General features: G+C 33.1%; 2 protein-coding genes across 6 annotated transcripts in view; one reads left to right on the forward strand and one right to left on the reverse strand.

Annotated features, from left to right (window-relative positions):
• Positions 1-20: 20 nt before the first annotated feature.
• Positions 21-2,502, reverse strand: LOC125073279 (beta-1,3-galactosyltransferase 6). 3 transcript variants are annotated; one of them, XM_047684047.1, is made up of 4 exons: positions 2,475-2,502; positions 1,472-2,043; positions 1,184-1,374; positions 21-656 (listed from the first exon to the last, which is right to left on the reverse strand). In XM_047684047.1, exons 1-4 carry the CDS (start codon positions 2,485-2,487, stop codon positions 383-385), a joined length of 1,050 nt encoding a protein of 349 aa, XP_047540003.1. In that variant the 5' UTR covers positions 2,488-2,502; the 3' UTR covers positions 21-382. The 3 variants fall into 3 exon arrangements, with proteins under 3 accessions (XP_047540003.1, XP_047540013.1, XP_047539995.1); XM_047684057.1 differs by lacking the exon at positions 2,475-2,502 and having other exon boundaries at positions 1,472-1,746; positions 1,834-2,368; XM_047684039.1 differs by lacking the exon at positions 2,475-2,502 and having other exon boundaries at positions 1,472-2,368.
• A 593-nt stretch (positions 2,503-3,095) lies between these two features.
• The window catches only part of LOC125073233 (ATP-binding cassette sub-family C member 4-like), a 31,507-nt gene continuing 6,794 nt past the window's right edge, over positions 3,096-27,808 (forward strand). Inside the window, exons 1-17 of one of the 3 annotated variants that reach the window (XM_047683983.1) lie at positions 3,096-3,402; positions 3,623-3,719; positions 3,817-3,902; positions 5,736-5,892; positions 14,061-14,268; positions 17,075-17,297; positions 21,443-21,599; positions 22,435-22,637; positions 22,864-23,112; positions 23,557-23,725; positions 24,428-24,570; positions 24,704-24,856; positions 25,335-25,528; positions 25,791-25,991; positions 26,236-26,444; positions 27,027-27,190; positions 27,494-27,720. In XM_047683983.1, coding sequence (XP_047539939.1) covers positions 3,643-3,719; positions 3,817-3,902; positions 5,736-5,892; positions 14,061-14,268; positions 17,075-17,297; positions 21,443-21,599; positions 22,435-22,637; positions 22,864-23,112; positions 23,557-23,725; positions 24,428-24,570; positions 24,704-24,856; positions 25,335-25,528; positions 25,791-25,991; positions 26,236-26,444; positions 27,027-27,190; positions 27,494-27,720 — 2,820 coding nt within the window. In that variant the 5' untranslated portion in view covers positions 3,096-3,402; positions 3,623-3,642. The remainder of the gene's footprint in view (positions 3,403-3,622; positions 3,720-3,816; positions 3,903-5,735; positions 5,893-14,060; positions 14,269-17,074; positions 17,298-21,442; positions 21,600-22,434; positions 22,638-22,863; positions 23,113-23,556; positions 23,726-24,427; positions 24,571-24,703; positions 24,857-25,334; positions 25,529-25,790; positions 25,992-26,235; positions 26,445-27,026; positions 27,191-27,493; positions 27,721-27,808) is intronic. The other 2 variants (XM_047684004.1, XM_047683994.1) reach the window with 2 other exon arrangements.

Raw genomic sequence — 27,808 nt, forward strand, 5'->3', positions numbered from 1 at the left:
AATCCTTGCTGTTATAAAAGTTGTTTTTATTGATTGCTGAAAATGATTTCACTTTCATCTCGACTTTGTAAATCAAGCCTACTTTACTTTATTCAAACCAATACACATTAGACTTAATTAAATTTATATTATATATAAATTGCACAAATAAATTTCACACACAGTACAAGCCCAATTTTAAGTTACAGAACAGCAGTAACCACATAATCATCAAATTGTATAAAACGATCCACACAATTTAATAAGAAATACAAAAAATACTATTATAATATAGACTAGAAATTTTATATCTCACTAACTCAAAGTATGCATGAAATTTATAAAAAAGAAGAGTTGTTGTGATGAGATTAAATTTTTTAAAAAGAAAAATGTACTAATTTGTCTATTTACAACATATACTTGGCAGTGCATTCCAATTATAATGATAAGATTTTCTTAAAGCTGATTCAGTCTTGCATAGTTTAGTTCCCTGTGAATGAATTAATGTTTTATACATCTGGAACATATCCATGGGTGTTTGTTTATGGCGGACAAGCATATTGCTGTCACAGCCTCGAGATTTCCATTCTGTATCAAATCTGGTATCATGTACTCTATTGATACCATCAAGGGCCGCTGTCCAAACTCCCATTGAAACATCTTCTGAATTATAATGACTGAAAACAATACAAATACTGTTTTTATTATATTTGCCAAAAAATTTATGATACAAATTTGTTTGTTTTAGGCAAAAATATATCCTCATGTAATTACATAAATAAATAATACCAATTAGTTTAAGTACTAAGTAGCTGTTTGCAGTGAGCCAAGGAAATATAAATAGAGCCTAATATTATTCAAAGATATTTGATAATGTGATAGGACATTTTCTTTAGTATGTGGTATATTTATTTTTAATTACAGCACCAAAATCTATGGGCATGGATGACTACTTACCATCAGGTCCACCTTTTACATAAAAAAATATGGTGACATATATAAGCTGTTATTATTACAGATATTGATGGTAGTTTACTGGTTTTCAAAGCTTTTTTGACATAGGTATTATATATAATGTCTGTGTGATAACTACATAATATATATTTAGCAATTTGGTGTTATAAAATTCTATAGAAACACTATTTATTTAAATTGAGAAATATTTATTTAAATTAAAGAAGCCTATATTGTGAAAAGTTATTACCTTAGAAATTGTGAATTTTTGGCTATGTAGTCAACAATACTACGGGAAATAACATAGCCTCCCCCAAGCGCATATGGTAGATATGTGTCACATAGAAACCATTCTTTTTCTTGCCATTTACCATTTAAAAACACCTTCGCTCTACCATCAAAATAACCCCAATATAAACCTTTATATGTAGGTAGAGATTTCTGAAACAAATAAAATATTTTTAGCTTGAAAATTATCCTGAGTATACCTAAATGTAAGTATGCAATATGAAATATATGTTTTAGGTATATTATGTACCTTATAAGTGACATATTGGCTGATCGTTGGTCCACTCATTTCTGGAGCAAAAGCCTCAAGATCTCTTACAATTAAGTCAACTCTAACAAATGAGTCATCATCACACTTAATGACATATTTTAGATCTTTTAAATTATTACTCATCCATTCTAAAGAGTGAATTAATTTTTTAGCTAAGTTTTTGTAACTATCCTCAAAATTATTCAAAAGTAGTAAATCATTACTTCTAGTGTGTTCAGCTTGGATCTTTTTCATCCTCTCTGTGTCCAAGCCTTCAGTTCCCACAATGAAAAAACATTTAATAAGTTCATGTTTAATACTGTTCCCAGTCCAAGTATGATTCCATTTATATAAATGTTCACCATTTTCTATAAATATATTATCAATAAAATTAGCCCATGTTGCTCTTATCGCATCACGTTTCGCCTCATTCAAGGGGTTGCTGATGATTAACACAGCATATTCTATTTTATCTAAATTGTTGTCAAAGTTTTCCTTACTTTTTCTTGTGCTAGCGTTTGATGTTGGAGATGCACATTCTATCCTAATGAAACTTAAAGTAATACCACAACCTAAATAAAAAAATAATATACTAGCGAGGATCATGCCTTTATATCGTTTTAAGAACACAGCAAACATTCTATATAATACAATTGATAAATCATTCTTCAAATGAGTCTGATCACTAAAATTACTTGTTTTGCGAATTGTTTAAATTATCAAATAATATGTTCGTAGCACTTACATTCCGGTTTTAAAGTAAATAATATTGAACAGTTATCTCTCGATAGTTAATAAGGTTTTTTGAAGAGTTAAAACTCACAGTCAAACAAAAAATATTTAAACACAGCTCGAAGACTTGAACAGCTTATGCCTTGCTGGTATGACAATTGACAGTTGATACTTGACAAGTTGACATTTAACAATAAGGGTGATATTGGCGAAATATTCTGTGCCTTTTTGGCACAAATAAAAACCAGAAAAAAAAGGAGAATCTCGTTACCTGTATTCTTCATACCAACTTCTGTCAATATTACTATGATTTTTAAAAGAACCGCTTAGAAGTAAATTCAGCGCAAGCTCCGTATGGATAATAATAATTTAGCTTAACAATTTGTTTAAATAAAACAATAGTATAGTAAAAAAAATACTTTGTCGATAGAACTAACACAGATTATACATAAACAGCATTTGGAACTTAAGAGTGCATTTTATTTATTTATTTTCTAAATAAACAACATTATATAATATACAATTAAAACAAATGACGAACTAACGGTATACAATAATTGGTTACATTTACATAATAAATTAAACCCTATTGTTAAGTAATATACTATAAACTAATTTACACCTACCTTATTAAAATTATATACAATTTCTTAATTTTTATCTATCTTGGGGCTAAGACCGAGATATTGTATCTACATATACATAAATACCGGCTAACATATAAACAAGTATATAATCTATTATATATTTTGAGCAAAATTTGATCATGGAAACCGAAACAAAACGCATTTATTTGAGGTCGTAACGTGTAATAGAGTCATAATAAGGTAATGACATAAGCTATAGACGGTCAGTGTGCAAGGCATAAGACAGCTGCAGGAATGACTTAAACGTCAAATTAGTACCAATTTTTCTGTAGTAGCGAATAGGTTATTGTAACGGTGCAAATAATTTCAGTTGAATAAAATAATATTATTATAAATAAATAACAATTTTCATACTACATAATATTTACAAATTATACAATTTTAGTGTCATAATTACGTATTTTCATAGGCGAATCACTATAAACTTACTCGTGATAGCAAATTTGTAAGGGTACAAATAAAATAAATTGGCACAGAACCGTGTATTTGAAGTGGCGCCATGCACTTATTTATCAGATCCTAAACTTATTCTACACCAACAAAAACGTAAGAGTTAGTATTTGAAATTACTAAATAAATAATACTTTGCTGTTTGTTGTGTAAATTACGTTACCATAACTATTTTTATTTTCGTAAATTTATTATAAAAAATAAACTTTGTTAATAATTTGAATACCCTCATATTTTTTTAATAATGCGTTAAATGTGTTTGGTATACATAAAATTATAAGTTGTTTAAGTGAATTTAGGTATTAAAATATTGTTCTTGCAGTTTCAATAAACTTATAAACAATGGAATCAACAAAAAAAAAGGGAAAGCCACCCCATCCTCGGGCTAAGGCGAACCCATTTTCTGCATTGACTTTTGCGTAAGTTTTTTTCAAAATAATATTTAAATAAGTTATATTTATTCATATTCTAAAACATTAAAATAAAATATTGTTATTTATAAATTGTAATATTTAGATGGACTTTACCAATATTTTGGAGTGGCCTTAAGAAAGAATTGGAAGAATGTGATTTATATGAACCTTTAGATGAACATGCCTCAGGTAAGTTTAATTCCTTACTAAATCTACTTATATTATACAGTAACTTGTTTTTTTTATACTTCGAATTTTGATAATGAAAAACTAGTTGCCTTATGTTATTAGATTTTGTCACATTTACTACAAGTACATTTAGATAAAAAAAAAAACATTTTTTTTAATCTGTCTCAATATGCTCAAGGTAAACTACCTATATATCCAGACAATCTTATCCAGTTGAAATATCACCTATTATTAGTTCTGCAATATCAAAATTCTTTGTGTACATTCCAATTTAATTATAATACTAACAAAAATATATTTAGTTAATAATATGTTGTTTTAAAATTATTTTCTTTAAATTATTAATATTTACTGAGTAAATTACATCATAGGAATATCCATCTCTATTTTAATATTAATGTTTTGAATGAAAATTGTTTGTTTGTTTGTAATATCTAAAACAAATGAACCATTTCTAAAAATTTTCACTGGTATAAAACTGTAATATTCCCAAGAGTGATACAGGTTTCTAGTAAATAATAAATTATTAAACAATAAATATGCAATCTATGTATGCTACAAAATATATAATACAACAATCATTAATATTAACATATTAGTAATTTATTTAAATGTATCAACAAAAAATATTCAGGGAAGCTACAACATTGTCGCTACTATACACAAATGATTAATGATCTTTATACTGTCTAGCGTCGTGACATACTTGTCTTATTCTTTAATTGACAGGCAGCCAATATTCATTAGACCGTTTATATTTCATAACGAACATGAGACATACTACTTACGAAGCACATGTTAGCTTAAAAGCTGTTAAAGTAATTAAATTGTTATAAAATTTTAATAAATGTCTTTATTTTAATACAAACAGTTCGGTACAGTTTTCCCCATATTAAACATTACTACTCTGTTATTCTCATTAAATAGGCTGATGCAAAAATAAATTATCCAATCTGCCTGATAGATCCTTAGACTATCACATTCAAAGGAAAATAAAATATTTTACCGATTTCAGATACGGTTATGGATACTAATTTATTTCGGATTATACGATTGTTTCAGATAGTATCAATTACAAAAAAAAACAAAACTAAAATTCTAAATGAAAAAAAAAAACAATATATGAATTTGACTTTATTTAATTTTAAATATAATCACAGAAAATTAAAATCACGAATAGCTTTAAAATATAATTAGCTACTCTCTTTAAGTATAACAATATGCAAAAACAGTTTGGATTACAGTTACAGGTAGATTTTTATTTCGGTAATCCGACAGTTTCGGTTACGGTTAAGGAGCTCCATAACATCCTGTCTTATATTCTTTTAACTATTATATTTAATGTAATGGAAGGGAAATGAAATTCAGCAATCCAAACACAGATATTTACATAATGTGAAAAAAAGAACTATTGTCTCTGTCCATATAAGTATACATATATTTCGACCACACATTATGTACTCTGTCATTACTGTCCTATTATACAGCCGGTATAATTGTTGTTCTGTGGTAATTGAGTGTTGATACCATGTGGGATTTATTGATGTAGAAATGATGTTAATGAATTTGTATTTTGTTGAATGTTTGTAATCATGAAGTATTTATTGTATACTTATCTCGATTATTTAACTACGATTGTAATAATTACGTGCACGTAATTGTTATTTTCAATCTAGTGCAAATGTTTTGTTGTTAGTCTTGCGTTTTTATCTTATAGAGAAAATCTTAATTCCAAATTTAAAAAAAACTTGTCTTATTCGTAATCTAAATATTTTTAGTTGTCTTGATTAATAAAATTATATATTATTATAGCGTTTGTCTAATTTCAATCAGGTCCTCTTGGAGATAAGTTCGCTCGTTTGTGGGAAGAAGAGGTGGCCCGTGCGCAAGGGAAACGTACGCCCAGCCTTCTAAGAGTGATTCTTAAAGCGTACGCAGCGCGATGCATGCTTTATGGATTCGTCCTCTGCTTTATGGAATGCGGTATTCGGTAAGTTCCTAACAATACTATTAATTTTTATAAAATATATTATTATTGATTTACTTTTTTAAGCATATAAAATTAAGCATTTTAAAATTATGCTCTAAATCCTTTTTATAACTAGATCGTTGGTCGCCTCGTTGGTCTAGTGGCTATCTAATAAAACAAATTCCTGATCGAGGCAATAGTGAGATTATAATAATAGCTCTCCGGAGTTTAATTCTATGACTTAGAATGCGTAAAGCTTTTGGTCCTGCGTCCAAACTTTCTCCGACCGTGTCGGTTTCGCTCTTCCACTGGGTATGAGAGTAAGGGTATAGAATGTGCATGCGCACTTATGCACTAAAACATATTTTGTGTCGGGTAGGACTTTGATACATATAATATGTCAAATATTTGAAATTCCTATTTAGCTTTCATTGAAAGCTTATCATTGGTGTTATAAGAGGTCAGGATCGATCCTGTGATTATTTACATCACTTGGCGACCTGAAAAACCATTGCGCTACTGATGCTAAAACTAGTAATTATCAATACCCAAGTACTTAGACCGAAGCAGCAGTACTCATCCTGAGTATTGATTTTATGATAAACGAAACATTAAATGATTGTATGTTTATGTGGTGATAAGAAACATTGAAAAGATATGTCAAAAGACACCTCATTTATTATAGCTTTTTACAATAAAAGCAACAAAAAAAAAATCAGTAAAGTTTTGGAAATGATTGAAAAATAACATAGCACGTGTAACGCACACGTGGCAAAGATTAAAATCCTTATTGCGTCAAATATTTTGAAATTTCAATCTCAAATCGGTAAATTCCACCGCGGTTTTACCCACATGTGGGGGAAGGTTTTGGGTACTCCTTGTCTATGTCCTTTTCTGTACTTTCGACAACATATATACAAATGTTCTGATGATCGGATAAGGAGTTAAGACGTGAAATCATAACAAACACAAGAATTTATTTGGTGGTAGGAATCTGTGCAGGCCTGTTGGGTAGGTACCAGTTACGACCCACTCATGAGATATTGTTCATCAAAATAGCAATTAGAATTGTTATATTCCGATTTGAAGGGTGTGAGTGAGCTGATGACTATAGGCACAAGGGACGTAACATCTTAGTTTCCAAGTTACGCACTGGCGCACTGGCGATGAAAGTATTTGTCTTTTTTCTTACATGCCATTGCCGCCCGTCCGCTAACCTATAAAATAAATAAAGTAATTGACGAATCACATTTATAATATTATATAGTATAAACAATTTTTATTAAATACATTTATACTTTGTGAAAAGAAAACTAATTAAAATAAACTAGGTATTTATCGTTGTGTTGCAATTTCTTAACGAAATAATATTTTTTTATTACTCTCGAGATATATTATGCGAATTACGCGTGATGTTTGTGATATTCCGGGGGTTAACGTATTCTCATTTGCGGACAAGGTGAAGTGACACTCAATAAATTGTTTAATTAGGAGATTAACTTAATATTCGTAACACCAAAACAATTTAATAACTTTATTGCAATCGTAACGCAACTAAATGAGTCATTATCGCGTGCCCTTTGACCGTATTGTTGTTTGTTTTAGACGGTTTAAGGACAGTGGGGTAGCTATGCCAGTGCAATTAATGCGATTGTATTAGTCTCCTGATTTAAACGAGCTCCAGCAATATATAACGATTATTTAATTTCAAACCTTATGTTTGAACAAGAGAGAAGCTCATAGTTGTTTAAAAAACCATAAGAAATAAAAATAAATAAATATAATAAACTATAGCTTAATCTAATTGAAGAAGGATTAAATATAACAGCCTAGCCTTTAGATTTTTTTAATGAAATAGGTAAATAGGCGCTCGAGTAAATGTCTAGATGACTGGAGAACTAGATGGTACATACTACTTTTTTATAACTTCTCATAACACCTGATGACCAAACCCTTAAACGCTACCGAAGCCGCACGCCACAACTAGTACTATATATTAAATGACTGCTTCATGAATACGATGACCTCGTAACCAAAATTTGAATTCAAATAACTTTTTCTTGAAATTCCGTTTCTTTTGTGGTAAGGATTTTAAGCTATTGTATGATATTACATATTATTTGTTGTAAGTATGTATATGTCATAATCTGCCATACGAACATAGATAGGCCTTTATATTATAATTAAAATATTATTTTCGATTTTATGTAATAAAATATACATTTAGATTATTGTTAATAATATAGAACCGAGTTAGTTTTATAAGTTGGATTTATCTGCTAAATCAGATTACCCCAAATAAGATTACGTTGTATAATTCTATTTAATATTTTTTTTTTTATTAAAATCTGCACACAGAACAAGTGATAAATCCGACGAATTAAAAGGTAGAAGTCTATTAGGTTTAGTTTAGCAATAGAAGTATCTTTTATTAGAATAGAAATGGGGACCGTATATAATGGATTGTCGCGACTCTCGACTATCACGCGAAATACGAATTGATTCCTAACGAAATACTTTTCGATTGTATCGTTAGATAAAGCGATTTTAGCTGGTTCATAGAATATCTTCGTAAGTGGAATGTACGTGTGTCTTCAAACAACTATATGGTTCTCGTTACGTGATAGTACGTACAGAAAATCGTGCGTATTTTTCATAACATGACGCGTTTGCGCTAAGTATATCTATTAATATAGTATGTCCGTGGCGGTGATAGTAATATTGGCTAGATATTGGAGGTATACTGACTTAAAACAAAGTAATATATTTGACGCATAATAAAAAGAATCAATCTTAGTCGATATTTATCTATCTCTGTGTAACAAAGAACAACGAGAGTCGGATGTAATTATGAAATATGACGCTGCATTAATCTGTTATATAGTTTCGATGAATATACACATTGCACATATAATATATAATACGAAACTGTAAACAGTTATACCGTAAGCAGATACCTACATTTTTTTATCGCAAAGAGGAAAATTTGTAAAATTATTTTCGTTTGCAAATGTATTTTGTAATGTAACGATATTGCCTTTGATTAGTGGAGCATTTTGAAAATAATTTTATAGGAATAAAAGGGAATGGGAATTATTTTAGTGCAGGATCAGTGCAACAGAATTGTTACCGTTCTTTTTTGTGTCGCGCTGCCTCATTGGTTAGTACCTAGCTTTTGAGAACACTTGAGTTGAAAAATTAAACGCCTAGCCATCCTAGTTGGTCAAATTAAATTTAGTTTTTTTGGTAAGAAATAAGTAGTAACACGTAGAGATAGAATGTTAGTATGTTATATCCGACCGTTACGAGATTATGGGAGTTAGGCAGTACGCATCTGAGTTTGCACATAAATATATCTATCTAAATTCGACATAGTTGTATTTGGTCGTCGTGTTCGTATACGGTCAGGAGTAATAATTGTTGCCGATCGCCTTCCACCAAAATAAATATGAGTGAATTTCGGCCACACTTGATTCTAGCTACCTATTATTCTTACTGTTTGAATACGTTACGTCGTTACGTGACATGCATTAGACATATTTTAATAACTAGCATGGTGACAGCTTTACATGTAACAGCGTACTTAGGAAAATACCTTTGATAATTACACTCGTAGTAATTTTTACATAGCATTTACGATAGACATTAAACGAATTTAATAAAAGTGATGTAAGGAAGTCGCATTTCAAAGCGATTATTAATCTGTAATCTTTATTGCACTGTCAGTTTTTTTAGAAGTATGTGAAGTACTGGCTGGTCGCTTTAATAAAAATAATTACTTTCGACATTTTCTATTGGTTAGTCGTTGACTACGTAATGTTTTATATTGAATACATATGTATATATTGTTATTTCAAAAGGTCGTAAAGTTTAACTGTATATAAATAAGTTCCGAAATGAATAATTTGGTCATGAAACTCAAAGAAATAATCAGTTTTGATATTCTCGTATAAATTGTATCATTTATATGTACATACGACCTTGTTTTAAGTATAAAATAAAACACCATGTATAATTTTTGTAAATTGTGTGCATTGGAACATACATTTATTTAAATGTATTCTACCAACGAATTTACGTATAATATATGTAATGTACACAAAAACGAAATCGTAGAATGGAAAGATATCACATGTATTTCTGCACTTATACGTGTATAGCAATATAGGTAACATCAATTTGATAGAATCGTTATAAATACAATTCTTATGTAAATTAGACGGTTTATGTTGTCCGTAATTTAGTTTTTTTTTTTTTTTATATAAATTGAACAGCTCATTTTTAATTTACTTGGTAAAGTTGATAACTATAAATGATAAGGTCTAATCATTATTGCAATTAATGTGTGGGTTCAGCTACGAAGTAGATACGGACAAGTTTCCGATGAATATGGATTTCTTCACGACATCTTTCTTTAAAGCCGAGCGCGAGATGCATTTGAAATAGAATTTACTTAAGATACTCGGCGGTGTTGATTGAAATTCTCGACCTTTCGACCTTGGGACTCACGTGTTCTGTTCGGTTTGGCTATCTCGTCTAATTTTGTCAAGGCTGCAGATCTTTTGATTTGATGTCGTTCTATGAGATAAAAGTGCATCTATGTTTAAGCACTATAATGACTGAAACGTAAGTAAGCCACTATAAATACATTAACTAGGGTATTCTTAATTTCTTTGGTAGGCGGGCCTTTAGTGGTGAAAAAGGGTGGGTTTATACTTCGTATAGTACCATCGTTCATCAACAGTCAGAATCTACTTCAATTTTTATCCAACAAAAGCCTCACCACATCTCGAGAAAGAGCTTACTCTTGTTGATTCGTGTTGTTTTGATACAGCCGAGACATTTTAAGTATGGATATACTTGACTTTTAGGTTTCTCAAAGCGGTAACTCCTGATACTCGAAGGTTTTTTATTTTATGTTATAGGCAAGTGTTCAGGCACCACTGTTCGTAGTCAATAGGGTATTTTACTTGGTGGTAGGACTTTGTGCAAGCCCATCTAGCTAGGTGCCATTCTCTTATCATACAGTCTAAGTCAATTTAATTGCCAAGCAGCAACCGCGTACAGCATTAGAGTGAGCCAGTATAACTATAAGCATAAGGGACATAACAGTTTAGTTGACAAGGTTAGTGGCGCATTGGATATGTAATAAATAAAGATTAAAATTTCTGATGGCGCGCGCTGGCGTCTATGGCTACTTACCGTATACCAAATAAATATACTTATTATATATTGTATCTATATGTGGTCGATACATATAAGTATGTAGCGATTCGAATGTTGTTAGCGGCTAACCGCTAGTTACTGAAACAACTACAACCAATTGCTAAAAATTATTTTACTGTCATCGTTAAATTAATTCTATATGTTAATGCTATATGGGTATTAAGGGTATAAGTTATATTAATATCATATATTATTAAAAAATTGCACTCGTGCGAAGCCGGTGTCTGTTGCTCGTAATCTAATAATTTGAAAAATAAATTTGTTGGATTTCTAAAATGCTCAATAATCATAAGTACCTACATATATTATTTTATAGCTACGCATTTTCTGATAAAAAAGGCAACAAAAGACTCATCAATGGGTTTTATTTATTCCCAGGATGCTCGGAAAATATTTCGACATAATTACAGCTAATTACAGCACGACTAGTTTGAACAGCTGCAATTAAATATTTCATTTATAATAAAACAGTAACTCGTTAATTATTTGATTGATACACAATTTTATAATTTTTTTTATGAAGTCTAGTTTCTATGAAGTATCTTTTTTCTTGACAAAGCGAAATAATTTACTTTATTACATATTTTAATTGCTAAATTAGTGTTTTTTTGTCAACTAAGATTTTGTAACGTATTTCCTAGAACTTATTTATCGTAATATTTCAGCTGATGGCACGTTCTAAAAGATGAACGAAACGAACGATCCTTTCTATAAAGCAGAAAAAAAATCTAACCCTAGAATTAGACTTTATATTTGATTCCCTTTTCCTGTAAATACATAAAAAAAATTTCAACGATGTACGGAAAATTTCGTGATATGAAACCAGCCTTGGCTTTTGTAGTCTTTACACTGTAATTATCCAAACATTGACCTTTTAAAGAATGTATGGAAAATAATGATTCCTAAAATTAATCCGCTATAAGTGGCTTATTTGTGTCTCCTTTTTTATATATATAACATTGGCAGACGGTGACGACCTGGGTCACTGATGGTTAGTGTTCAACATTGCCCATAGACAAAGGTATCGTAAGAAGTAATAACCATTCCATATATCGCCAATGCGCCACCATGTCCCTTGTGCAAATTAAATCAAAATATACTTTATCCAGGTAAGCGTTTACCGTTATTTTATAGCACTTTTGAATCGTAATTTTGCACAACTATATTAAAGCTATACCTACCACTGATTCCGAATGTAGATTCTATAGAGATGATCCAGCAAGAAAATCAGTACTCTTTTCCAACATTTGATATACAACATGTACAAGTAGGTACGTGACGTTTCACGAATACTTATAATACCAAGCGTTTCGAATAAATACAGATAAGGCGTGAAATCATCTTTCCGCGTCGAGTTTCCTTGTTATAATAATGCGGTTTATCTTCGATTCAAGAATTTACTTGGAATCCTTTAGGCAGACATCTTTCGTCACGGTAGCATGCGAAAGCGATTTCGTGACGCCCGCCGAATAGACGGAGGGAGTACCTACCGCTGGTTTTTTTATGGGTATTCCGGCGTACTAGGACGCCTAATGCGCCCCATTAGGCGTCCTGGGTATCGGCGAGTCCCAGGTACACCATTTCACTCGGGGGAAACGCATACCGCGAGAAAAAAAGGCATGGCTATCCTTGAATACTTAAACTATCTTAAAAGATATACTAGAAACATATAATCACTACATAGTACTGTCTGTCCCTGTTTAGGTCTTCAAAAATACGCAACCGATTTTAATGTGTTTTTTTTAATAGATAGAGTGATTCAAGAGGAAGGTTTATATATATAATTCATGCATAATATAGAAGAGACACACTGATAATTTTAAAACTTTACTGGCTTATTTACGAAGCGATTTTATGCTATACAGAGTTAATCCTTATCCAATTAAGTACCTTAAATACATTAATATGGTCTTTACAGAATGTCATTTTAATGTATATTTTCGAAGATGTTACATTGCAGGGACATAGCGGTTTGAATTGTCTAATGTCAAAAAAGCTGTGAAAGTTGTATATAAAGACATTCTGTAGTATATTAAGTATCAGCATTGCACCTGCGCGAAGCCAGAGCTAGTATAATACTAAAGAAAGGCTTTAGTGTATACGTATATATAAATCATAACTATAATTCAAATTTATCTTTCGTAGTATCCAACAGCCACGGATGCTCGGTCTGTTCATCGGCTATTTCGGACAAGAAAATCAACTTTTTATGCATAACCGTCTCATGGACCTCAAAGGAAAGGTTATGCGTGTGCGGCAAAATAACACACTCACAAAGTGAGATAAATAAAGAACAATTAGTGTAGTTATTGGTCTTGTTAGTTAAGACTACAGCGGTAGTATGATTATTTTCATGGAATTTCACGGAAATCGTGTCAACCATATATTCGTACCGTAAGAGGTTCAATGATCCCGAGGTAGATCGATCGTAGTCTAATTTTAGATTTAATTAAGGTTACATTTGTGGACCGGCAAGCTAATTGTATTTATTCTGCGATAATTGATGGTTTTCGATTTGATAATTGATTAATTATTAGATAATTATATATTTTTTGGTAGTTTTTTTTTTTCGTGAAAATACGCATTTAATTCGACTTCAATTGTGATTGCGAACTCAAGTACAATCAGTCTGCCGTTACAACCGTACAATTGTAGTAGGTATATAGTGATTACTCTTATTAGGTAGTGAGTATATATTTCTAATGCTGAATAATTGGAAATTTTGTTTTCAATGTAAGTTATTAGAAAATGATACTGTATTTTTTGTTAGAAAAATTGTATATAGTGTGGTCACTTCTCAACAATGAATAGCATTTAAAAAATCGAAAATAGCAGTTGTTGAAATGGAAACAATCCTTTCGTATTGTCATAATAAGTATTCAATCCATAGATTTAGAATCATGTTGAAGTAGTATTGGTTGTAATGAATAGGAATAATTTTATTAATATGTAGTTTTTTTCAGCATCGCGCAGCCAATTTTCCTCGGATGGCTTGTGGAATACTACAGTCCTGATCAGAAAACAGTAAAGCCAACTGAAGCTTATCTCTACGCTGGTGCCGTTGTACTGTGTTCAGCGCTCAATGTCTTCGTCGTACATCCTTACATGATGGCTATTCTACATATGGGTATGAAGTTCAGGGTCGCTTGCTGCTCGCTCATATATAGAAAGGTGAGTCCGATAAATAACTATTTATAAATGCAATACATCAGTTTCCAATGAAGGTTGTATGCTCGTGTAATAAAAAAATATACAGGTTCACAAAACTCCTAACTCCAAATTAGGTAACAAAGATACATTACATCTCTTTATAAAGTATATCCGTGATTAGTCTGTCGCACTGAATCTCAATACGATATATGTAGGGTTATGTATTATTATTATTGTAACTCTGAAAATCCTTGTTAATTATTTCAATATAAATCATAAATTGTACAGAACACTGAATAAACGAAACAAGTTTTTTTCCTACTTACACGGTTTAACGCCTTGTCTTGAAATAAGTAAAATAACAATGTTGCGTGCTGTATCACTGTGACGTCATATTCTGTAAGAATCGAGGTCAGCAGGATAAAAAATTGCCTAAATAAGTGATTACTTTCGAAAGGGCTGTATCGTTATCGTTATACATAAATGTGTTTGAATCACGCTACATTTAAACCTAATATAAATAAAACGTATATTATTTTATATTTATACAAAATGTCTTTTATGTATACAAACAATATTGGATTTACTTACTAGTTGATACTAGATGGAATATCTATGTTTGCGTGTACAACGTACATGGATGGGGTGTTTAAATAGCCTCGAAATGTTCGCACATTATTTTCGTATCTACTAATAACATCTACACGATGCGCTCCGAGAAAAAAATTGCAAGTCATTTTTATTTGAAAAGATTTGTAAGATTTTGAAAAACTATTTTGTAGTGTGTAATATTCAACCTTTTTTAGCAATATTAAATATACTTTGTGTATGAAATTTATAATATAATAAAAAAAACATTACAATTTAAAGGTATGTCTATAACACGGAAGTAACTCTGTCTGTTTCCTCTTCACGCTTTAACCGCTGAACCGATTAGGGAACGAGATAGGCTATTTATATATTATTTATTTTAATTCACCCCTCGATTGAGTAAAATGGGTTGACAATAAAGTTAAAGTTTTATAAAGTTTCCGCGGGTTAAGCCGCCGATTCAGCTAGTTAATAATATAATTTAAATGTAATCTGTGGTTTTGTTAAACTGCTCTATAAAATCGATTCATCTCTACAAGATATTGCCTATTAAACGTATTCTTAACTTCTAACGAACTAGACAAAATAACGAGCTAATCCGATGTGTGTATATAAAAAATATAAACATAAAAACATTCAAAATATAAAAATATAAACATTAATTTATTATAAAATGAATGTAGGTATTTAATAGTTGTTTTAAAAATGTCAATTTCTAAAAGGTCTTATACCTTAGGGATGGCACGGTACAATTATTGTTGCCATTAAATTCTACATCCAAATGAAGGAATATAAATTACCCTTTTATTTTTATATATATGTATTGTTAATTACATACGCATTAATGCTTTTCGTATTCACCTATATATTTATTTCCCTGATTATTTCTGTATGTTCGTTTTAAATCCAAATTCCGCGAATCATTAAAATTGGTAATTGAGTCACTGGCAGGAATTAATGATTAGACGACCTTCGCTGAAAATTTATACACAATTGCGGTTCAGTAGTTTGGTCATGAAAGAGCAATAGATAGTTACTTGTGGATTTATAATATTAGTATAGATATTTTGTATTATTTTACATTACGTAAGGTTTTATTGTTATATGGAACATCTTTTGTTTTGAGAAATGAGCAAAATGATATTTTGACTTGTTACCAAATTTTAAAGATTCGGTATTTGATATTCGGTACTCTATCAAAGTAAAAATTAACATATATACATTTATCATGAAAGATCTCCTCTGTTTTTAGTGTTGTTATAATGAGCAAAAAAAAAATAGGTTTATTATTGAAAAACTTCAAAATGCCCACTATCTGTCATGTTGCTAACCAGATTTCCAAAATGTAATTGCCATACAGCCCTTTTATTATTCGAATTGCCTTTGCCATAAATCTAAAAAAAAATGCCGTAAAAAAATTATATTCAGTATTTAGTTTCGTACGTTCGTATTCACAGTTGGAGGAAATTGCGTGCGGAGTAATCATTAACTGTCATTGTTTACGTAACGACTGCCTTGAGTATTTCCCATCTTCCAAGACTGACCGATGACTATGAATTGATTTTATAATTAGATGCTCATTGTCAGTCATATTTACAGAGAATCTTTAAAATTTTGACTCTTTGTCCAAGTTATTGTTGAGTAATTTGCCATGTTCGTAAATTATGTAAATATACACAAGTTTTCAGTATTACAATGGTGTTAATTATACGTAGATATGTGTTACATTTGGGCCTGTTAGGGGAACTGTATTTTGTCACGACTATATTAATCAGACTTTTTGGGTTATACCCATAAAAATATCATTAGCATTATTTATGTAAAGGCGACATGATCATAAGAAGATTAAACTAACGAATCACAAAAAAAGTAAAGAAAATAAGTTCAAAAGTAGAGGTCTCGTTTTTCTTTGGTTGTGTGTCTATTAACAGACTACATGCTTCAGAATCAAAATCATGCTAAATCCATCATCCTCCGGGTACTGTTAGTACTAAAATATCAGCTTTCAGTTCAAGCCTTGTTTCATTAAAGGAAAATCGTGTAAAAAAACGATTACGTTTTTAATAGAATAATTGGTAGTGAATTGCATAATGATATTTATTATAAATAAATACCAGTTTGTACGACAGACATGTCTATGTGTATGTCAGGAGTCAGTTTGGAGTTTATTCCTGCTCTAATATGGGTTGGTGGACGAAAACTAAGTCTACTAATCTATTATCTGCTTCGTCCTTAGTCACTACGGCTCTCGAAGACCGCCCTGGGGGAGACGACAGTCGGTCAAGTTGTGAATCTGCTCTCCAACGACGTGAACCGCTTCGACGTGGCCGTTATCTTCGTGCACTATCTCTGGATCGGGCCCCTGGCGACTGTTATCATAACATTCCTGATGTGGTGCGAGATTAACTGGGCGGCGGTCGTCGGCGTCGGCTTCATGCTCGCGTTTATACCGTTGCAAGGTAGGATTACATATATGTCAAGGATATGTATATTTACAACACAGCGAGCAGTAAGCAGATGTTGAACTGCATCGAGGTATTACATAAATTATGAATAGATAATGAAAAAAAGAAGCAAGAAATGCAACAAAATACCTTTTTGTACACATTTTTTTAACTTATTAGATAAAGAGCGTACAAAGTTGACCTTATTGCTTTAAGCAATCTCTCACAGGCAATATTTATCATAATATGAACATATGTATGGTATAACTAAATCAAAAACATAATGATTACGGATAGACCATACAAATGCTGAATTATAAAAAATAGTAACGGTTTTAAGTATCTAAGGCTGTTTGTTTGTACATGTTCCACTGGAGAGGTTTGGTTTTGAGAGTCACAGATGTCTGATTTGAAGCTGATTACTTTGTTCCCAAACGCTGGTGAATGCGTCTTAAACATAAAACACCTGTAAATTTGCGTTCGTTAGTTAGGATCCACATTCATAACTATAAATAACTTTATTACTGTAAAAATTCAAACATTTTTTTATTACTTTTTCTTGAGAAAATGAATTTCCTGATACAGAATTCTTCGACGTCTTGCGTTTACGTGATGAAGTAACAAAATATGTTTTTCAATACTGCAGAACGCAGGCATTCATGGTCTGCTTATGTCGGGTATACTTAGTAATTGTTGCAATTGAATTGCCGAGCAACAATGCTTTCGTGTTTGTATCTTTGGACGCAAATGGTGTGCGGTGTCAGTGAGCTAGTATTACATCGTTTTACAACGATCAAGCTTCACTTTATGGTGAGGTTCGAAATTTTACTCATTAAATCGTTGACAGTTTTAATTATTTTAAGAAATTAATAAACAAAAAAGTAAATTCAAGGTCATATTTATTCATTTGCAAAGATCCGTTTTCGGTAATACAATAAGTTTGAGTTTCGCTAAAAAAACTATCAGATGCAAATATAAATATAAATATAAAATGACATATCCTATTATAAAATCACGAGTTAATCTTATAATAATTCTAGTGACTATAAATTTCATTAAATTCAGTCCTGTGGTTTAATGCAAAAGAAATCATATCAAAATATTCTTTATTAAAGTAGGCTCATAAAAGCACTTTGGAATCGTCATGTTAACAGTATTGAATGAAATGTAAAGCTACCACCGGTTCGGAAAGTATATTCTACCGAGACGACCGGCAAGAAACTCATTAGTTACTCTTTTTCACCCTTTTAATTACATATTATGTTCGTAAAGTACAAGTAATTTTTTATATATCCAGTCTAGAAAGTCTTGGCCGTTCAAGCGTAACAGGCAGATTTATCATGACATTATCAGCCTGTAAATTTCCCACTGCTGGGCTAAGGCCTCGCTGTTCCGATGCGGGTTGGTGGATACACAAGTGTCAGAATTTCGTTGAAATTGGACATATACAGATTTCCTCACGATGTTTTACTTCACCGCCGAACACGAGAGGATTATAAACACAAATTAGGCACATGAAAATTCACTGGTGCTTGCCTGGGTTTGAACCCGCAATCATCGGTTAAGATGCACGCGTTCTAACCACTGGGCCATCTCGGCCCGGCAGATTTGTAATATTCCTATACTAATATTATAAATGCGAATTTAAAATATTAATATAGATCCATTTACTAACCAATTCTTAATTTAACAGTGACAAAATTTAATTAAAAAAATGAGTAACTCTTAAATGTTTGTCACTTTGGACAAGAGCCTCTTACAAAGTATGAATAGAACGATTTCGAGTTTATCCTATCACGAGTACCGCGCTAATTGACTGCGGACACGAATATATAAATAGTACAGTAGTACATTTTTTTTCTCGCGTTTGTTTCCTCGTGACGTTTTCCTTCGCCGATGAGTACGAAACGATTTATAAATATAACAAAAAATTTTGTAAACGGAAAACTGTGTTGATCTTGGCCGGTTAGACCCTGCGGTTTTTTATAACAACCACGTGTCCATTACGCAATCTCGCCTCTTAAGTTATTGACTTAGAATATTATGTTAAAAAAGTTTAATATTAGTATTTTTAAAATCATCGTTTTTCAAAATTATATAAAATTTTTAAGTGCTCACGAATTTTTACATGATACTCAAACAAATATATACAAATTTAAAATTCTTGTCTGTCTGTTTGTTACCGGTAATCTCCGAAACGGTTTAACCGACTTTGACGAGACCTAAAACTAATACTAATTTATTTTTAAAAATGTTGAACATGGAAAAATTAACACCCTCAAAAAAAAAGTCTGTTCGGGCGGGACAAAATCTCCCACTAGAATAAAAAATAGTATAAAACTAAGCCACTTCGCACCGTTTGTACGCGTCTATACAAAAAGTGTTATAAGGGGAAGGTTTATATTTATTGTATTAACATATTGTAGAGAAAAGCCGTGAATTTCAACGATCCCAGCCGGAAAAAAAAACAAGATTTTTTAATTTTTATGTGTTTTCTTTTATCGAAAAGTTCCATATAGACATGTAACCCATGTAAAGCCTGGACGGAAAGCTAGTATAAATATAAATCTAGTTCATGTTAGTAGTAGTATTATCCCCGGTTACGTGTAAATAGTGGAAAACGCACTTGACACATTAGAGAGTCGATTTAATCTTACTTAATACGTACTGGCTTACCTTATACGGATTTCGAAGGTTAATCGTAATATCTAGATTTAAACTAATGCGACGCCACGTCGTTAGGAAATAAAATATGAGAAAGGTAGACTAAATTATTCGTAGTTGAAGCCATGTTATGTGAGACCATACTTGTCCGAGACAGCTACACATCTTGTTTAATTAAACCGTCTTCGTTAAGCCAATTGAAATCCACTATTGGATAAAATTATGATTATTAATGATAAAAAACTTAGTAATTATTGATTTCCAGGTAGGATTCATATAAATGTAATTGTACTTTATGTACTGTAATTGAAATAGTTGAAAAGAGTAACTACTGAATCTCTTACCGGTTCTTCTTGGTACTACCTTCTAGGTTCCGAGCAGAGGTAGCTTTACATTTTTAATTCAATATTGCAATACGACGTTTCAGAAGTGCTTTTATGAGTACTCGAATAATTAATACTAGATTTTTGAATCTCGAAATATCAAAATCAAAATACCCGTACCTCCGACCATAGCCATAACTCTTGATGAGTTTTCAATCTTCAAATCAGGGCCCCATCACTTATTATAGAATATCTGAAATGTATTGCTTCTATAATTTTTAGTCAAATAAGATATTTTTAATTAATTACGTTTACCAGCGATTGTAACATTACGATATAAGTTAATCAATTAGCTGCTATGAAAATAATTGACTATATTTTTGTATGTTATTTTTAATTTATAATGTAACAAAAAAGCGAGCGATAGATCGAGGTCACGCGGTGCATTGATCTATTCGGATCCAAACAGATAATGGGGAGGGCGTCCTTTGAGACGAACGAATATCAATTGATTACAATTATGCAACGGTTATTGAACTGGAGTTTGTTTTGTTATTATTCAATAATAAAATTATTTAATACCTTGTAGCATTTGTAAAAATAATGACTGTGTTGTTTCGGTGGAACTTCGATAGATGTTTGTATAATTAAAGATATTAAATCATATCACCTCTGGCGAAGGACAAAATTTGATGTTTTGTTTTATAATGTTAATAGTTTTATAATAAAATGCACCGGGATGTTCGGAAATGTTTCGGAAACTACCGAAATACTAATACAAGAACATCAAAGAAATCAGTTTACTCATCCATACGAGATTAAATTTGATAGTTAATATTATTTTTCGTTCATATGTTTTTCTTGACATTTGATTGAGCTTCGCTTTGTATAAATCATGATTAAAATATAGATTTTTCTCTTCAATATATAACTCGCTTTCACAACAAGAGCTGACTAAAATATTTTGTATGTTAAGCGCCCCTTAGTCTTAACGATACGCGGCACCAGCCAAAGCTTCCCAAACTTATCGTCAGGTAAACGATCGACCGTTGTAATTTACAAAATGCATAATTTTACATTGTTAATTTTTTTTATAATACATATTATACGAACTGCGGTGATTTCGTATAAATTTTATGAGAAAAATTGGTTGATTATATATTTTTTAAACAGCATATTTGGGCAAGCGTACGTCAGTGCTACGGCTGAAAACAGCGTTAAGAACGGACGAGCGCGTGCGACTCATGAACGAAATCCTCTCCGGCATCCAGGTGATCAAGATGTACACGTGGGAGAAGCCGTTTGCGGATTTAGTAGCAAAAGCCAGAAAGTGAGTACTATATAAACTATATCAATATACAATGCACATATAATTCTATATAACTGAACTGCGTTTATACAGATGTATGTATATAAAGAAAAATAACTATCTGTTAATGTCCTACTGCTGGTCTAAGACATCATCTGCTGCAGGTCTAGTCAGCATCTGATGCAGGATTCCTTACGATGTTTTTGTTCACCGTTGAGCAAGAGTGGTGGATTTGAACTCAGAGTCATCGGTTAAGGTTCACGTCTACTAACAACTGGAGCTTTTCAATATACAACTAGGGGTCGTGATATGGATTTGTAGTGTTAAATTATATGTACTTACCAATTAGGTTTTAGATGTAAAAATTACAGGTAGATACGGTATTAAACACTCAAACGCATATTTCTAGACTGTATAAAATATGACAATTCAATTAAAATAATTTGATATTCATGTCACATTACTAATTTTTAAATACCACTTTGTAAAAAAATTAGCAATTTAATATAATATTAAATAGAGGAATATTATAGTACATAGTAAATACTTTTATTAAAATATAATTTTAATAAAAGTATTTACTAAAAAGTTCTACTTCGCGTTAAAAGTATCCTCTCATATACCCCCTATATCCCTACTATTCCATCACGCAACTCTACGGGTTGAATATCAATGTTGAGGCATTCTGCCTCATCACAAAACACATCGAGATTTTCTCACGATGAAGGGAAACCCCTTGACGTCGACCGCAAAATAAATTGTTTTATAAATTTGGTGCGTGAAAACTTTATAATGCTTACCCGGGTTCAAGACCTAGACTCTCAAGAAAAGTAATATATTTAACTGTTAATTACAGACAAGAAATAAAGCAGATACGTGCAACGTCGTACATCCGTGGTGTGCTGACTTCGTTTATAATGTTTACAACGAGAATATGTTTGTTCTGCTCGATACTCGCGTACGTGCTGGAGAACAACGTTATAAGCGCCAAACAGGTGTTCGTGGTCACCAGCTTCTATAACATACTGAGACAAACTATGACTGTGTTCTTTCCCCAAGGTGAGTTCTTTATTAACATTAAAATAATATTATATTTTACGTATTTCAAATAATCTTCTTTCATATACATTCTAATTTCACATACACACAGAAAACAAAATTTGGTAATTAAAATATATTACTTATCTTCTTAATATTGCACGAATATTGCTTAAAAAATATTGTTTATTTTTGTTTCGTTGATATTTGTGCAACCTAAACAATCGAAGATCGTTTATTTTTTCAGGTATAGCACAAGTAGCTGAAGCTTCAATATCTATAAAACGACTTCAAAGTTTCATGTTGTACGAAGACACGAGTAAACCAGTGCCAGGTCTGGCGGACATCATAACGTCTGCGAAACGAAAAGGGAAAGACTCGAAGGAGAAAAAAACAGACGCTGCTCCGTTAATCAAAGACATTCCGGAAACTAAAGAAACATTACCCGCCCAAGATTTAGGTCCACTTGTAAAGAAAGATGAAGCGAAACTAAGTGGTGAGTTACAGTGAAGGCTTTCATTTAATTTTAACATTTAAGGAGAGTCGATGTCAAATTATAATGGCTCATTGATGTGTAACATCTTCCCTCTCGCTTTTCCGCAATCTTTATGAGTAAATTCGTGAAAAGGGACGGAGGTGTGTAACAGGAAGCCGGGTAAGCGCGCGCTATTTGTTTTGACCAATGAGCGCGCGCGTATCTAGAGCTGGCTGTCAGATGGTGCCAACACATTTTCTAAGAGCATAAATTAAGTTTCCTGATTACCAAAGGGAAATATCAGATGTTAGACATCATATTCGACTACTGTAAATCGCAATTTCGATGTATGAGGTATCATTAGAATTATCTTTATTCCGAATGTCAAAGAAATTATTTAAAATAATAAGATCTATTTTCCGACATATTGCATGTACTGAGTGCTATTTTGGACATTACTAACAGATAAGAGTAATGCACCACTAGAATCGGGCGAGGAGGACGACGAAGAATTGGCAACTCGGGTTGAAGAGGACGCGAGAGGGGTCAGACTGAAACACGCTAACGCCAAGTGGATCGTCTCCCACGCCGAGAACACGCTGACTGACCTATCCCTCACCGTGAAACCTGGCAAGTTAGTATTATTATTTAATAATATAATTATTTATTAAACACTAAATAATGTAACTACATCTACTATCTACCCCCAAACGGCAGTACTAATTATTGTTGTGTTCCGGTTTGAAGGGTGAGTGAGCCAGTGTAACTACAGGCACAAGAGACATAACATCTTAGTTCCCAAGGTTGGTGGCGCATTGGTGACATAAGAAATGGTTAATATATCTTACAGCTCCATTGACTATGGGCAGTGGTGACCACTTACCATCAGGTGGCCCAATTGCTCGTTCGCCTATCTATATCATAACAAAATCGTCTTGAGCGAATTTTGGCCATTTTCTTAAAACTAGACTAAACTAGCCACAGTATGAAATCTCGTGCACCAACTGTCTGTGGTACAGACTAAGACAATTTGAAGGTGAACATAGATGAACTCATTATTCCCTCAATGGTTATGTTATATTTTACGTAGGTTCATTGGTACATTAATGCACGATCGTACTTTTTGTTAGGACTACCAAGTAATCCTTGATAGGAAACCATAATAAATTTATATGCTCGACCCGAAGTTCTAGCCAAAATTAGCTACTAGACCAAAGATATTGTTAAAATTTTCGCTTAGAAGTCGTATTTTAATTGAAATAAAAAAAAATGTCGATCTTTTTATAAGGAACATATAATAAATGTCAGTGAATTCAAGAAACTATTAATTTTACAGGTTAATCGCAGTAATAGGTCCAGTTGGCGCTGGGAAGTCTTCGTTGCTGCATGTTTTGCTGAAAGAGCTACCACTTCAGTCCGGCAGTGTTCACATCGGAGGCACCATTTCGTATGCCAGTCAGGAACCATGGCTATTTGCAGGTAAACGAGTCATAGAATAAAAATATTTATCATTATTTACCTTATATTTTTGAATATCAATACTGTTTTTTTTAAATGTCCCTGAAGTTGTACATTTGAAAAAATAGTTAAAAGAGACTTGTGTGGTCTGCAGGCAGCGTGCGGCAGAACATACTGTTCGGGCAGGCGATGGACCGGCCGCGGTACAACGCCGTGGTGCGGCGCTGTGCGCTCGACCGGGACTTCTCGCTGCTGCCGCACGGGGACAAGACCGTCGTCGGCGAGCGCGGGGTCAGCCTCAGCGGAGGTAAGCATAAGTTCTGTGTACCGGTAACGGTAGCATGCGAAAGCAATCTCGTGACACCCCCGAAGTGGCGGAGAGAGTAGCACTGGTGTTATAGTGGGTGTTCCGGTGTACCAGTGCGCATTAAGCGCGCTGGGTACTGGCAAAAAAAAAGGATCGGTGTACCTGCATGAATCATTTGTCAGCAGAGAGTGAAATATTTGAAGTGTTATTTGTAACATAATTATGAAAAAATGCGTGCGTATAGACTACCTAGAGTCTATTGCAACCGCAATAGGAGTAAAAGTGGATATGTAGCGGAGTGGAATTGCATTATTCTTAAATAATGAGACACTAAAAAAGAACTGTTCGTAGTGTACAATATACCAGAGATTTGCTTATATATACTCCTAATGGAAGGCCCTGGAATACATGATTTTGTTCATACTGGTTTTAACAATATTTCGACCTAGTAGCGACGTGTGTATGTTGCACGTTCCAGGCCAGCGCGCACGCATCTCGCTGGCCCGCGCGGTGTACAAGCGCGCCGACATCTACCTGCTGGACGACCCGCTGTCGGCGGTGGACGCGCACGTGGGCCGACACCTGTTCGAGTCGTGCGTGGTGGGCTACCTGCGGAACACCACACGCGTGCTCGTCACGCACCAGTTGCAGTTCCTGAGGGACGTCGACCAGGTCATACATACATCTTTTATTAACAGAATAACACAATTGCAATCACAAAAATTAAACTGTGACTATCATAATAAATTATCATTGATTTACTCCATCATTCTGTATAAATAAATATACAGTAAATATCAACAAATACCAGGGACCTTCATTTTTAACGATTATTAATATATAGTTATATAGGCTGTAAAATTTTGTAAGAATAGTTAAATATTAATAATATGTAAATACTGATAATGATAATAACAAACAATTGAATCAACAGATTATTATATTGAAGAACGGCTCTATAGCGGCCGCAGGTGACTTTGAAACACTAAGCGCATCCGGTCTTGATTTTGCGACGTTACTCGCGAGAGACGAACAGGACGACGACAAACCTAACGCCGACGACAAAACTAACACGGACAACGAGGAGTCGGTGCTGCAGGGCAGCTTCAGAAAGAGACAAATGAGCATTCACTCCGTAAGTTCTTATTTTTATTGCAATTTGCTATTATTAAAGCTTATAAAGAAATATATGAAATAATCTAAGATAATTTTACGTAAATATTGTAAAATCAAATAATTGTAATTTTAGTTTGTCACAACAAATAGAAATCATTAAAAATCAGTAAAAACTGTATTTTAATTTTTGAAAACGACTAGGTGATGATAATTACATTTAATGGTAGTTTACAAGTCAGTGCTATAAAACCCGCGCCCCCCAGGTGAGCTCGGTGGACAACCTGACGGCGACGGCGCCGCCCGAGGGCGCGCGCGAGGAGGCGGAGATGCGCTCGGCCGGCGCCGTGTCGGGCCGCGTGTACGGCGCCTACCTGCGCGCCAGCGGACACCCGCTGCTCGTCACGCTCATGGTGCTCGTGGCCGTGCTGGCGCAGCTGCTGGGCTCCGCCTCCGACTGGTGGACCAGCTTCTGGTGAGCTACCGTGCAACTCTTATTATATCGTGAATGCCTCGCAAACCGTGAGATATAACCAAACTGGATTCCGACCGACCCAGCAATACAGAGGAATGTTCTTAGGCGGTAGCGTCACTAGAGGGTTAGTAGTGCTATCCAAACGGGCAGCGATTCACTCGAGATGTCGACTATAAAATTGACGTCTAAAAGCTAAAATGATTTGACTCTTGTGCCTTTGTTGGTTATAAAAGCTGATTCACTCTCAACGTTAGCAACAGAATGAGCTTTGATGAAAGAATATTTGCAACGATTGCCTCGATTGGGTTATTCCCTCGAAAAATTTGGTATTGTTTACATCCCCTTACCTCGGAAAGCATTTAAAGGCGTCGGTTTATCTCTTGAACTCTATCCGATCGTGGTGGATTTGCCTTCTCATCGAATAATGAGAGTGTATTTGCTTATTTTATTATGCGCACACATGTCATTTGTCTACCCAGACAGCTAATATCCAAATGAGAGAATGGTCGCAGTGGAACTTTTCTGAATTATGTTATTTAGTAGGTGACGATATTTATCATATTCTGTTCGCGTTCTTTAAAGGGTCAATCAAGAGGAAGATCATCCAAGATCAGTAATAGAAAACTTAGATTCGCAAAACGTGACCAACCCACTGCAGTTTACATCCAACTTCACGAGATCGCTTCCTGAAAATGCATACTTTAAATCTGGTTTAACTAGATATCAGTGTATTTATATTTATACAAGTGAGTACATAATTCAAATATTTTTAGCTTGTTTTTTTTTTGTTGTTATAATATTTCTTAAGTACTAAATAAAAGTATGTATATAGCTTAAAATATCACAATGGTATTTGTTTTGTCAACCCTATTACAGTGGAAAGAGGGCCGAATGGAGATCTAAGTATTTATTACGCAGTATTGAAATTAAAATGAAGTCATATACAGTCATAGTCAAGAATAAATTCTAAGTTTCAATCAAATCTGGGTAAGATATATTCAAGGTTAAATCTAACCTAACATGTCGATTAATACGTAATCTTTTTTCAGTTATGGTGGTGGCGCTAGTGATAGTCTCCCTACTCCGCTCCTTCATGTTCTTCTCGATGGCGATGCGAGCGTCGACGCGCCTGCACAACAACATGTTCTCGTCCATCACACGGGCGCCGATGCGGTTCTTCCACACCAATCCGTCCGGACGGATCCTGAACCGATTCTCCAAGGACATGGGGGCTGTTGATGAAGTGTTGCCCTCTGCTTTACTTGATGTATTGCAGGTCAGTCGTGAAAAAAATTAACTTAGATACAGCAAAAGTGAAAACCGATATCAGTTTCGAGTTATTATTTGTTCATTTTCATATACCA

Source organism: Vanessa atalanta, chromosome 2 (assembly GCF_905147765.1).
Source record: "Vanessa atalanta chromosome 2, ilVanAtal1.2, whole genome shotgun sequence".
Taxonomy (NCBI): Eukaryota; Metazoa; Arthropoda; class Insecta; order Lepidoptera; family Nymphalidae; genus Vanessa; species Vanessa atalanta.

Excerpts from the sequence above, each read along its gene's own strand:
- LOC125073279 (XM_047684039.1), bottom strand. The coding sequence starts at position 2,110 with ATGTTTGCTGTGTTCTTAAAACGATATAAAGGCATGATCCTCGCTAGT. Across the intron at positions 1,375-1,471 it reads GCCAATATGTCACTTATAAG|AAATCTCTACCTACATATAA; the intron begins GTACATAATATA and ends TATTTGTTTCAG. Across the intron at positions 657-1,183 it reads AAAAATTCACAATTTCTAAG|TCATTATAATTCAGAAGATG; the intron begins GTAATAACTTTT and ends TATTGTTTTCAG.